Source organism: Aspergillus piperis, assembly GCF_003184755.1.
Source record: "Aspergillus piperis CBS 112811 unplaced genomic scaffold BO85scaffold_28, whole genome shotgun sequence".
In the NCBI taxonomy this organism is placed as follows: Eukaryota; Fungi; Ascomycota; class Eurotiomycetes; order Eurotiales; family Aspergillaceae; genus Aspergillus; species Aspergillus piperis.
Window position 1 is genome coordinate 26,731 of NW_020291618.1, and position 13,106 is coordinate 39,836.

The window sequence follows — 13,106 nt, forward strand, 5'->3', positions numbered from 1 at the left end:
ATAAAACAAGGCGAAAGAAGAAAACCATCCCAACCAACAAAGAGATTAAATCTAAGAAGCCAGCAACCAGCCCGAGGGGTAAATGCGCTTCAGATATCAGTGCAATGCAGCGAGACCCATGACGGTCATCAGTCGTGAGTCCTGGAACGGAGGAAAACACACAACTCCGGGGGGATCCAATACCAGGGCAAGTCTAAACGAAAGTAGGAAGGAAAGAAAGTGGCAGAGAGTAGAAGGGGGGTGGAATAGGTAAGAGAGTGGGTGTGTGGTAAGGTCAAGATCAGGGTGGAAGAGTTTGGACGATAGAGAGTATAAGAGTATAGGTGTTTGCAGGGAGGTAAGTTTTAGCGATGCAGAACCGGGTTATCAGCGAAAGACCCTTCCGTTTTGCGCGACGGTCTCGAACGATATCTTCTTCCCGTATTTGCGCGGTCCATCGCCTTCGATCCACGGGAGGAGGTTCTTGCACTGACTGACATCAAAGGATGTCAGTTGGTTGCAGCCGTCTGCCACTGCCTCAACACCGGCACCGGTGACCCGGACACAGCCCCGCACGGAAAGACGCTTGAGATTTAATAGATGTAGGCCAATGCAGCGCAGAGATGGGTCTGATATAGCAGAGCCACAGAAAGACATGTTGAGGTAGGTCAGTTGCGAACATTGCAGAGCGAGTACTTCTGTAGCCGTATCGGACAGAGCACAACAGAATGACTATTGATCGTTAGATTAGTCACTAGTTTATGTATGATGGATCAGCTCACCAAGTCTAGCTCCCGCAGCTGCTTTGCTGCGTTTGTAAGATGCACGATAGCGTTGTCAGTCAAATACGTGCAATCAGCCAAGCAGAGTCTGCGGAGATTGGTGAATCGAGCATTTCCCCAGAATTGGAAGCCCTGGTCGGTAATGGTAGTGCAACGGGTAAGGTCCATTTCCTCGATCCTCGAAGCAGCATGCGATGCGATGTGGTGCATCGACCGGTCCGTAACATGCTTACAGTAGGATAATGTTAATTTCTTGAGTTCGGGGCAGCCGTACACGGTCCCGGCGGCCGTCTGTCTGGTCGGCTTCATAGACGCCTTCCCTGATTTTGACTCGTCGTGTGGCTTGTGCTGGCCAGGAGAGACCCAGCCTACAATCCGAGCGAGCAGCGTATCCCCGACTTTTCGACAATTGCTCAGATCAACCTCCTGTAAGTTGTTCGCCTTGCTCGCCATGTCAAGAATAGACGATGCGGTGACATCCCAGACGCTCTTCATCTTCCAGGTGACCACGTTAGATCCACACGTCGCAACAAGTTTGCTAAACCCTTCGTCTGTGATGTGGAAGCAATTACTTATGTCAACATATCGCGGTCGGCTACCCACAAAGGGGCAAATGATCTTGACCAGTACGTCATCCGTGACGCACCGGTTATACGTACTCAGGTCCAGGTGATGGAGCAGCTCCGTTGACTTGCTGAGAATCTCTGACCAGTGCATAGAGACTGCCCTTAGGCGAAGGAGATCATGAAGCTCAAGATGCTGGAAAATAACCAAAAGGACCTGATCCGGGAGATAGCCGTGGTTGTCCTGACGTGGCTCACGGACCGTCTCCGAGGGTGTTGAGAACTCGCCGGCCCCGGGAAGCGTGAGAAAGGACGAGCTAGTAGATCTAGGCTCCGATGAGGGTGAAGACCTCTGTTGCTCCCCGGAAACCTCCTCCGGCGTCAATGGCGCCACGGAGCTGCGCCGGCTTCGCAGCCGGACTTTGTCGAGGCCAACACTGAGGAAAGGATCCGGATCGGAAGGCCGCAGCACACTTGGTTCATCTAGACCATTGGCTGTCGGAGTGCTGTCTAACTCCGTCTCTGTTAGGGTAAGAAGCGGCATGGATTGTCTGCGGCCCGCCCGCATCTTGAAGTTATCATCGACACTCAGAGGTTGCTCGTCAGCTCCCGCTTCTGACATCACAACGTCGCCATCGGACGCTGCTTGAAGCCGCTCCTTGGCGGTCCTTTCCACCTGTTCGCGAACTTTTGGGGGACACCTTTCCCAAAATTCTACGAGTACCTCACCGCTGATCATCAAACATTCCACCGCACTAATGGATCGCACGGTGGCGGTCCGGCGTGGTGCCAAGGAGAGGCTCACAACTTCACCAAAGTATTGCCCCTGTTTCAGCCGGGCTTTGACTTCGAAGCTAGGGTGCTCGATCTTATTGGGCAAGGATTGCGCATGATGGTTTGGTGTTCTCTCCGACAACACCTCGACCTCTCCGCGGACGATGAAATAGATCTCCCGACCCTGGGAGTCCTGCTTGATGATATCGGTGAATGGCGGGTAGGAGCGCGGTTGCGCATTCAGGCCCAGGAAATGGAGGATATCTGGCGGTAGACCGGAGAAGAGGGGCAGCTCCTTGAGAAGTAAACGGACATTGACCAGTCCGTTCGCCAGCGCACTGGATGATCCATCAGCCAATCCGGGACTCGGGGACTTTCGCTTTTTATTGACGGACTTCAAGCTTCTGCCGTCCTGATCTGCGAGGTTCAGGTCACCGGAATATGTGTCCCGCAATCTCTTTGAACCTCTCCGAATCGGACTCACAAGATCAACTGACGGTACCGAGGTCTCCTTCTTCTTCTTCTCCAAGATCATCAGTCGCTCCTGGGCCTCGTCCCGAATTGCTCGTTCTACGTCGGGGAACCGAGGGAGAATTTTCCGGAAGTCCTCCTTGGTTAAAACGACTAGTAGGCATCGAGTGCGAGCGATGATGGTAGCTGTCCGCGGGCGATCCATTAGTACACCGATTTCACCAAAAAAGGCCCCCGGTTCCAGCTCCGCATATATACTCTCGCCATCGCGCGAGGTCACGGAGACAGCGCCCCGAACCAGCCAATAGATGGCCTTGGCCTCATCCCCCTCCGTCAGAATGTAGTCATTGGGCGCATGGAGTTGTGGACGCAGATGCTGGCCGACATCGACCAGGAAGGATTCGGGGGTGGATTGGAACAAGGGAAAGGAGCGTAAGCGGTCAACGAGGTCCAGTGGGAGCGCTTGAATATTCGAGGAGGTCAAGGGCGACGGCCGTACGGGGCGGTTCGGATTGGTGATGGAATCGAACGAATGTAGTAGCGACGCGGTGTCGGAGATGGGGTGAACAGCTTTTGTTCCACCACTAGCTCTGCCATGGCGCCGCATGATGGGCCGGTGATGAGGTGTGTTCAGGGAGGGCAGTTCAAGGGACAAAACAGAATTGGAGAAGAAATTCGAAAAGGGAGCATGTAGTTTGTTGGGCCGGTATCGAAGCGACCAATGGAAGCGATGACGTCGACGAGAATGAGATCACGGGGGAGAGGAGCTCTCAAAAAGGCATCATGGCTGACGATGGATGGATGGGAACGGAGACAGTGCGGGGGAGGGCAGATGGGCGAGGAAGGAAGGCGGTGGTAGTAGCAGTCAGTAGTGGTAGTGGTAGTGGTGATGGAAGGTGATGATGATGACGATGTTGGATGATTAGAAAGCAAGAAGCAGCTTTGACCAAGATTGAGAAGCTAAGCTGAGCTGAGCTGAGCTGAGCTGGGAGAGAAAGAAGACGAGAGGAGGAAGGAAAAGAAACAGCTCGCTACTAGTTACTCGGTGTTCTAGTTGGCTCTATGCGACAGGCACACAGTAAGTAGTAGTGTGCCAGAGAGGGACGGGCAAAAGAGCGGGAATCCTGCAGAGCAACAACAACAATAAAACTGAATAATAATAATAATAATAATATTTCTGGAGACGGGCGGCAGAGCATGATGGGGGGGGAGGGACTTTCTGGGTGGAAAGCTAAGCTAGTTAGTTTAGTAGGAATTCAACCAACTAACTCGGAGTGGTCAACAGTGGTTCAGTCTAGCCGGCGGACCAGAGAAAAAGAGAAGGTCGAATTCTAAAAGGTCGTGCTGCTGCAACTTCTTTTCGAAGCGGGGATCACCAAACGTCAAATAACGCGCTTGTTGCTCCACCGCCGGTCCGGAAGCTCCTCTGATTGCCCTCCCCGAAGTCAATGACGATTCGATCTCGCTCTTTCTCTCTCTCTCTCTCGTTAGGATGGATTCCGATCTGCTTCCTGTCACTACTATTGTCACTACTTTATTCTTTTAAACTCTGGACATGCATAAAGTGGTGCCATATTCCACAGTGATGTTCTAGTCTATCATCGTCGCACTGGAATCCTCGAGACAGCTGTGATGCTCCATATCATATGTCAAACTGGCGGGAATGTTGGTCAATTCTGCTGAGTGGGGAGCATCCTCCGAAACGGAAACACCGGTCTGTAACATCGACACCGACTGGAGGAATGGACGGCCAGTGCTTTTTTGGCTTTTCCCTCTATTGGTCTAATGAATAGCTTAGATGGAAGTTGTCAAGCTACTACTAACACTGAGCGGAGTGAAATATTTGGTCAGGCAGTGAGTGACAGGTGACACTATAATACTATTGATATTATTATTATCTCAAAATTCAGCACCTCAAAAGGGAGCAAAGTAAGTAGATACATACCTGCTGTCGGTGGGTCCAAGTCAGAAGTCTAGTCTAGCGCAGGATTTATTCTCACACTCACAAAAAAAAAAAAAAAAAAATAATAGTGTGAGCTCGTAAAATTACATGGCTCAAGCAAAAATGAAGATCGCTGCCAGACTGATACTATGTAGAAATCCACAAGGAATGTCCCTGGACAAGGGTATGTGTGAGTAAGGTCGACCGAAGTTACAAAGTATATAAGAATCGATCATGGATCCGATCGTCTGCCCACCTGCATGGGGAACCATGCATCCCAGTTCGAGTTCGCGTTTCTAGACGAGTACGGTCCCTATTTTAGGCTTCAAGCCTTCTCGGCACTTGCCAGTTTGCCAGGCCATGGTTCCCACGTCTTACAGCCTACCAGAGCCAATAATCCCGGGTGGTTAGGATCCGTGCGCGCACGAGATCAGACAGCAGGCAGTTGCCGCTGCACATCATCTGTTCTTAATCAACCCGGCTGGTCAGGTGATGGGGACACGCGGATGAGTACTGCTTTCGGATGAGTTCCAGTAATATCCGTCCCAATCCTAGGGATAGGAACGTGACTTGACGTGTCTGATATAATATTTTGGTATCAACAATCCTCAACTCCATCACAAGAAATTTGTCAAACCCGCGCTTCGTTTCCTGCCTTTCATAGATAACTCCTATATGTGCCCGGATAACTCCTTTCCAGTCGTATTCAGCGCGCTGTTGTTGTGCCTACAGACGGCGCATCCTGTTGTTCTTGGGCAGCCCGGGTATAAGGACGCCATTTGACTGTCTGGCCGGTCGGTCGGTCCGGGGTATGTGGTTTGCTTCATTCGGACAGCGCTGGTCGAGCGCGGGTGTTCAGAAGACCTCTGTTCGTAGAGTGGAGATGTCCAAGGATAGTGAGGCAGGCGTTGTGCAACTATTCCCGCAACACTAGATCTCTGCCGTTAGTATATGCCATGGCGCTTCCAGGATTAGATCAGAGACTCACCTGTAAAGAGCTCGCGGGATTTCTTTGTTGCGCCTGCCAGAGAAAGATGACCGGACAGAAAGCCGAGAGGCATGTAGACATCCAGCGAAAAGTGCTTATGCAGATTGCGCAGCTCTCACTCCGTCCTCGACCGACGACTTCCCAGAATGATATCAACATAAGCAGGACGAGTTCCTTGCCAAGTCTCAAGCACGTCCTGCACAATGCCATAAGCCAAGCTCAACTTGAGACCAGTCTTGGCCGAACGAGCAGCCGTATAGATATCTTGTCGCGCTAGAAACCAACAACAATGACACAACATTAGCCCAAAATTCAGAACCCAGGGAATAGCAAACAGAGAGAATAACCCACCTAGCACACTGTAGATTCCCGACATCGACAAACCCGCCGTAACCGTCGACAGAAAATCCCTCTGATCATGCCGGGCGTAATCCACCACCTCCTCCAACAAGCAGAAACACAGAGCACCAGTACCCAATTTAAACCCCATTTTCAAGCCCTGAGTAGATCCCTGCAAGAAAGCTTGATAATTCTTCGACTTATGGTACTGGTACCACCCCCGCGCCGTGTCGGGAAAGCGATGGGCATTTTCAGCTCGAAACCGGTAGGCTGCGGTCTTGCTGCCGTGCATGTATCCGATACCCAAACCGGCGGAAAAGGCAGACGTAGACATGTATTGAATACGCTTTCTGAGCTTGATCCCGAGTCTGGGGGGCGCATCTGCTTCGAAGAATCTGTCCCAGTGCCAGATCTTCCATAGGAGACTGTCCTCGTGTCCTTTTAATCTGTCCCAGCCTTTGTCCACCATGGTGAATGACTGCTTGCGATTGCTGTTGGTAAGAGCGAACCAGGGTCGTTAATGACTTGAATAATGCGTAGGTTGGCGGAGGAGGTCGGTGGCTGGTTGTGGTGGTGTCAGCTTCCCCCGGGGACATAAAATCACGGGCAGCTGGAGAACGGGACGCACCTGAGCGCCTGGTTCGCCGACTTCCGCCCGCGCCGCCTTGTCAAAAAGCTCCGAGGTCCCGCTGATGATCAGCTCACTGATCACAAAATCCATACTTGACCAGTCTGCATCATGGTAAGTACATTATCTTTTTCTGTATATGAACTGAGGACATGCTGGTGTGCTAACATAATCTAATGTAAACAGTCTCAACCCGACCCTCTAAGCTGGACTCTTCTCTTCAAGAAACACAAAACCACCGTGCTTCTGATGCTCCCGCCATCGGAGACGATCGCCACTACGAAAGAAGCACTCCTCAAAGCCCTCAAATCCCGCGAGATTCACGAAATCAACGGCGACTCAGTTCCAGAAGATTCTTCTCAAATTGAGTTCGGCGTTGCAGTGGATAAGAATGATCTAGAGAAGGGCTGGACGCGACTGGAGGCTGAGGTGCCTGCGTTCGATGATGACAATGCTCCTAAACGTGGAGCCGCAAAGAAAGGTGCCGGCACTCTCACGCTGCAAACAGCTGAGATCAAGAACGGGCAGCCTATTGCTTTCAGATTCCGGAAACCCAGGGAGGACTCGGAGAAGGGTGAGGACATGATTGACCTGGAGCTGGATGATCCTGGTTGGGATGTGATTGTTCCGAGCTTCGATGATGAAGAGGAGGAGGTTAATTGAGCTCCTCCTCATCAGAATACTTCCTCTAGGTGGTATTCAGCAATGCTTTCAGGGGTTGGCGCATGGTTGATCGGGGCTCATATCGGCGGCGTTTACGTTCTTCTAATGTCAATATTTGGGCAGAAATACAATAATGTGGCAATCAAGAATTTCATGGAATACAATCTATATAGGCTAGGCAGGACTTCTAAAAGCAAATAGAGCTCCAGTACTGCCAGGAATATTGTTCCTTTGACAACAATGGCTGCATGTATGTAAAGCTATCGTTATTTGGATCCACTGCAATGCAAGTGTTCAATTTGGCGACAATCCAAGGGATGTCCGATGAGCCATAGCACAATCCAGTGGAGGTACAACAGACAGAATAGAAATGCGGGACACACGACAGCCAATAACGTCCTGTCGAGTCTGTCTTATCGAAGTTCTGCATTGGATAATAAACAAAAAATAGACATGTACCACGGAAAAAGCAACAAAGTAATGATCAATGAATTATTCTCAGCCAATTCCATCATTACAACAAACCGTGGACCAATCAGGAAACAATGGTGCGTGGTGTTATGAGCTATATGCCGTATATTAGAAATAGACAGTCATAGTACCAAGCAAGGTTCTAAGCGATAACGTTGCAGCCACAACATATTTGGATTATCAACACGGCAGGTGGTTGCTCGGAGCAACAAGGCGGTGGAAAACAAGCGGGTGTCAACAGTCAGGCCGAAGTTGGAACTAGTGCTCAGCGTTGCTCAACAGGGGAATCTCTGGGGCCGAACGGAAAAACAGGTCCACAGTCAACATTCTTCACGGTTGACTCCTCAATCCTTATCTTCTACAGCTCGTTGTTCCTCACCAATTCGCCTTGCCGACGATACAGGGCGTCGCAACGTCCCTGGATAGCCGCCCGCCGCGTTGAATCCTCTTCCGCGATAGCTCTCCTCTAGAGGGACGTGGCGCCTCTGCTGTCACCTACGAAACACCATGGCCGACGCTTCATCGATCACCGTTGCGGTCCGAGTTAGACCGTTTACCATCCGGGAGGCAGCACAGCTCTCCAAATGCGAAGATGGTCCGCTATTCCTTGGTGACGGCTCCTTAGCTGGAGCACCGACACCAAAGCTCAACCAGAAGGGCCTTCGCTCCATCATCAAAGTCATTGATGACCGGTGCCTGTGAGTTTGACGTATACCATGCTGTCTTAGTATAATCTAATCAATTATTCAATAGTGTGTTCGACCCTCCGGAGGACAATCCCGTACAAAAGTTCTCCAAGAGTGTTGTCCCTAACGGCAAACGTGTCAAGGATCAGACCTTCGCCTTTGATCGGATTTTCGACCAGAATGCCTCGCAAGGAGAGGTGTACGAATCAACGACCCGAAACCTTCTCGACAGCGTCCTCGACGGCTACAATGCAACGGTGTTTGCATACGGTGCCACAGGTTGTGGAAAGACTCACACCATTACAGGCACGGCCCAGCAGCCCGGTATTATCTTCCTGACAATGCAGGAATTGTTCGAACGCATCGATGAACGATCCGGAGAGAAGGCGACTGAGGTTTCGCTTTCCTACCTCGAGATTTACAACGAGACTATCCGTGATCTTCTTGTGCCTGGAGGTAGCAAAGGGGGGTTGATGCTCCGAGAGGATTCAAACAAGTCCGTCTCGGTGTCAGGATTGTCAAGCCATCACCCGCAGAATGTACAGCAGGTTATGGACATGATCATGAGGGGTAACGAATGCCGTACCATGTCCCCGACCGAGGCCAACGCTACCTCCTCGCGGTCGCACGCAGTCCTTCAGATCAACATTGCACAGAAAGACCGAAACGCCGATGTGAACGAGCCCCATACCATGGCGACTCTGAGTATCATCGACCTTGCGGGTAGTGAGCGTGCCAGCGCAACCAAGAACAGGGGAGAGAGACTGTTTGAAGGTGCAAACATCAACAAGTCCCTCCTCGCCCTCGGAAGCTGCATCAATGCACTCTGCGATCCTCGGAAACGAAACCATGTCCCCTACCGAAACTCCAAACTGACCCGTCTCCTGAAGTTCGCGCTTGGTGGTAACTGCAAGACTGTGATGATTGTCTGCGTTAGCCCATCGAGTCAGCACTTTGACGAGACGCAAAACACTCTACGCTATGCCAACAGGGCGAAGAATATTCAGACGAAGGTCACGCGCAACGTATTCAATGTCAACCGTCACGTCAAGGACTTCCTGGTGAAGATTGATGAGCAAATGGCCTTGATTAACGAGCTTAAAGCACAGCAAAGGGATTCCGAGAAGGTCGCCTTTGCCAAATTCAAAAAGCAAACCGAGAAGAAGGATGCAGTCATTCGTGAAGGATTGTCCCGCATTCGCAATGCGTACGATCATTCGTTGTCCGAGAGACAGGAAAGAACCAACCATATGATCAAACAGAAGCAGATCAGTCGCCGGATAGGATTGCTCTCTGCGTGGATCGGCGCTTTCGATCATATATGCGCCAGTTGTGAAGCTGAGCATGCTCTTTCCAATCTCAGGGCTGTACGCAAGACAGCACAAGGAATCCTTCTCGAACTGGAGAGCAGCAGGCAACATTATCACCAGCGACTGGCGAAGAATGCGTGGGACCGCGGCATGACGTCCGCGGTGGAACACGCCATTCGTCAACTACAAGATTTTGATATCAGTGACAATGGCGATTTTGTCAGTATGACTCGCGAGGCCGAGCTGCTGAGGGCCAACCATGAGCGTGAGGCTCTAGCGGCAGTCGCTGAACAGGACAAGGCGGGCGAAGCGGCCACTGTGCAATTGCTTCTCCAGGCACAGTTCGAACTGATTACTGAGATTGAGAATCTAATGCAACTCAGTGAGGAAGAAGCCATTGAGCAAGGGCAGAAAATGCTGGCAAAGATGCTCAATTCTTGTTCCACCTCAGTCTCTAACATCGTGAAGCCGGACGGTAACCTGCCATCCATGCCGCCATTGAGCCCAGTCAAGGCTAGTCCCCTCAAGCAAAAGAAGAGGCTGAGCATCGCGACTGCCGCCCCCTTGGGCCGACCCTTGGCTGCCCCTGTCTTGACTCCTACAGCAGCGCCACCTTCGCCGCAGAAGGGATCTCCCCGACGTCGCAAGTTGAACGTTGGCAGAAAGAGCGTCAGTTTTTCACCAAAGAAACCCGCCGCGAAACCGACGAAGAGAAGTGTACGATGGAAGGACGACGAGCACGAGGGCACATTGACCGAATTTCAAAAGACACCACAGAAGACGCAAATTACCACTATACCAGAGAACAGCCCGGAGCCCCAGCTGCCCCAGCTACCCCGGACATCGCCCATTCCTCGCGGAATTCCAGTGCCCAGTCGCAACTTCAGTCCTTCAGGCGGGTCACCCCCAGTGTCCGCAGTCCCCGAACCGACGCTCAACGTGCAAAAGAACAACCGATTCAAGGCGGGATTCTTGACGAAAAAAAACAGCAGCTCCCCAATAGCACCCCCAACAACGACAACGCTTCCCCTGTCCGACAGCGAAAAGTCACCCCTGCGCGACATCGAGGGCAGCAGCTTCCTGAACCGGGCGTCCGTCGAGCGCCCCTCTAGGATTGCGGTCCGGACATCGAGTGGCAGCTACTCGGGCAGCCCGGCATCCGACAAGAACAGCTGGAAGGCAAGCAAGGACGATGCCATTAAGATTACCTCTGCCATGAGACGGATTTCTGGAGGATCGTTCCAGGTGGGCAGCTCCGCTAATGCCCTGCGCATCCACCGACGACGAAGCCCGACATCGGCCACGTACGGAAGCTCACCAACTGAGAACAACACAATGAACACTATGAATACCATGTTCACGGCCTCGCAGGCCCGGCGGATGGGCAAAGGCGAGAAAGAAATTGAAAGCAAGCCCGGGGTGTTGGGCCCTCGCACCCTGCCTATCATGAAGAACACGCATCGACGCACTACCTTTGGCGGCGACATCCGGCCCCGAGACATCAGCCTGAGCAGCAGAGATGCTATCCGGCTCAGTGCGATGGCGACGCCTAAGCTGGAGAAGCCCCCGGCGAGCTTCTCCAACGGTGGATTCGCCCTGCGGTAACTGAAGTGATCCGCAATTCCCTTTGTTTAATTGTTGGGGTCTAGGTAATACGGACGGTGTTCAGGAAGGATACCACATGCTTGATTTCTGGTGAAGCAGACCTCACGATCTGGGATCAGAACTGCTCATCTGGTGTGTACGGGATTGATGTGCTTGATATGAACTTGGAAAGATTCATAAACTCGATTACTTTTTTTTCTCTTCTCTTTTTCATGTTGATGGTATTTCTTATTCAGAGGCATATATTAGTTTCGGGACATGTACCATAGCAGGATGAAAATTTTCCTATACCTTTCGCCCCAATAACAGTAAGCACTAAACTAGGCTATCCAGTGTCCACTATAAGTACTTCTAGAAGTCAATTCTAGAAGCCTTCCTGATGTCATGCACGGAATGACGCCACCGCCCGCCTGCATGACAAATCCACTTCTCCAGTTCCCTACTACTATCTACTAGTCAATTGACTACTCTAATCTCCTTATATCCTCATTAAGAGCCTCGAAAAAGTCACCTCTATCTATTCTGACCCTCATCTCACCCAAGCACAACCATTCACAAACACAATAACTCACACACGCGGACCTTCTAACCTCCAACCGACCCCTCATCCCCGCCCTCCCGCGGGACCCAACACCACCGCACCGCGGTGGAGCTCTCCGACAAAAAAAAGTCCCATGGCCTTCGCGACATCCACAACTTTCACACGCACATTACTCCGCCCATTTATCTCAACCAACTTCGCATCACTATCCTTAACCCCAACCACAGCCACATCAGCAATAACACGCACCATGTCCTCCACCACATCAACCCCCCAAACCGCCACCGTCGCCGCCGGCTGCTTCTGGGGCGTGGAACACCTCTTCCGCAAACACTTCGGCAACGGCAAGGGCCTCCTCTCAGCCAAAGTAGGATATTGCGGTGGTCACAGCGCCTCGCCTTCCTACCGGGCTGTTTGTACGGGTGATACTGGACGTATGCATCCCCCCAAACCCCCCCAATTATACCACTAAATGATAACTAATATATGGGAATATGGATAGACGCCGAAGCCCTCCAAATGACCTACGACCCAAGCATCGTGAGCTACCGCTCCCTCCTGGAGTTCTTCTATAGAATGCACGACGCCACGACGCTGAACCGCCAGGGCCCGGACGTGGGCACACAATACCGCAGTGTGATCTTCACGCATAACGACGAGCAGGAGAAGATTGCCAATGAGGTGACGGAGAAGGTTGGCAAGGAGTGGTTCAAGCAGCCGGTTTCGACGGTCGTGGTGCCTGCCGGCCAGTGGTGGGATGCCGAGGAGTATCATCAGTTGTATCTGAATAAGAATCCGGAGGGGTATGAGTGTCCGGCTCAGTAAGTTTTTTCTTTCTTTCTTTTTCTTTTATCCTTTTAGGGTGTTGCTAATGGGTGGGTATAGTTTTGTGAGGTCGTTTCCTCCGCTTTCTGAGTAGGGTGGATTGGTGGTTTTTGGGTGAGTGGTGGGTTGGGGAGATTGGTGTATGGTGTATAGTGTATAGTTGAATGGCATTTTTTGTTGCTTGTTCTTGTTAAGCTGGTTTATGGCTACGATATCTACTTCTGGTATGAACATACGGTTCATTAACATCCTGATTACAGCCCTAATAGTAGTAACCTGTGCAAAAGCAACTCTATCCTAGAATCCGTGACATTTCCATAAATGAACAGAACCCCTTATTCTGGTCCGTGGCCGGCACGGACCGACTCAGGCACACCCCCCCATATCTCCAGTGTTATGGAGGTGGGTCAGGGTCTCTCGCATTTCCAACTTGCAGATGGCCAGCGTCATCCGGACTACATGACACATGGTGCCCGTTCACCTTTCTCACTCAACACTACTAAATGAGGCAATGGATATGTTATCCTTTGCGTGGCATG

General features: G+C 51.5%; 5 protein-coding genes across 5 annotated transcripts; 3 read left to right on the forward strand and 2 right to left on the reverse strand.

Moving 5' to 3' along the window:
• Positions 1 to 252: 252 nt before the first annotated feature.
• On the reverse strand, positions 253 to 3,389 carry BO85DRAFT_170703 (cyclic nucleotide-binding domain protein). The gene is made up of 2 exons (XM_025654289.1): positions 762 to 3,389; positions 253 to 711 (listed from the first exon to the last, which is right to left on the reverse strand). The coding sequence occupies exons 1-2, from the start codon at positions 3,174 to 3,176 to the stop codon at positions 367 to 369; spliced, it is 2,760 nt and encodes a 919-aa protein (XP_025510680.1). The 5' UTR covers positions 3,177 to 3,389; the 3' UTR covers positions 253 to 366.
• A 2,225-nt stretch (positions 3,390 to 5,614) lies between these two features.
• BO85DRAFT_442819 (uncharacterized protein) lies at positions 5,615 to 6,307 on the reverse strand (the record flags this gene model as incomplete). Its single annotated transcript, XM_025658853.1, has 2 exons — positions 5,615 to 5,772; positions 5,851 to 6,307. The coding sequence occupies 2 exons, from the start codon at positions 6,305 to 6,307 to the stop codon at positions 5,615 to 5,617; spliced, it is 615 nt and encodes a 204-aa protein (XP_025510681.1).
• Positions 6,308 to 6,560: 253 nt separating this feature from the next.
• Positions 6,561 to 7,433, forward strand: BO85DRAFT_407114 (uncharacterized protein). The gene is made up of 2 exons (XM_025657354.1): positions 6,561 to 6,580; positions 6,653 to 7,433. Exons 1-2 carry the CDS (start codon positions 6,578 to 6,580, stop codon positions 7,127 to 7,129), a joined length of 480 nt encoding a protein of 159 aa, XP_025510682.1. The 5' UTR covers positions 6,561 to 6,577; the 3' UTR covers positions 7,130 to 7,433.
• A 450-nt stretch (positions 7,434 to 7,883) lies between these two features.
• BO85DRAFT_524078 (kinesin family protein) lies at positions 7,884 to 11,528 on the forward strand. Its single transcript, XM_025665394.1, has 2 exons — positions 7,884 to 8,298; positions 8,354 to 11,528. The coding sequence occupies exons 1-2, from the start codon at positions 8,108 to 8,110 to the stop codon at positions 11,199 to 11,201; spliced, it is 3,039 nt and encodes a 1,012-aa protein (XP_025510683.1). The 5' UTR covers positions 7,884 to 8,107; the 3' UTR covers positions 11,202 to 11,528.
• Positions 11,529 to 11,675: 147 nt separating this feature from the next.
• Positions 11,676 to 12,857, forward strand: BO85DRAFT_453663 (peptide-methionine-S-sulfoxide reductase). The gene is made up of 3 exons (XM_025661101.1): positions 11,676 to 12,176; positions 12,245 to 12,563; positions 12,628 to 12,857. The coding sequence occupies exons 1-3, from the start codon at positions 11,993 to 11,995 to the stop codon at positions 12,659 to 12,661; spliced, it is 537 nt and encodes a 178-aa protein (XP_025510684.1). The 5' UTR covers positions 11,676 to 11,992; the 3' UTR covers positions 12,662 to 12,857.
• The last annotated feature ends 249 nt before the right edge of the window (positions 12,858 to 13,106 follow it).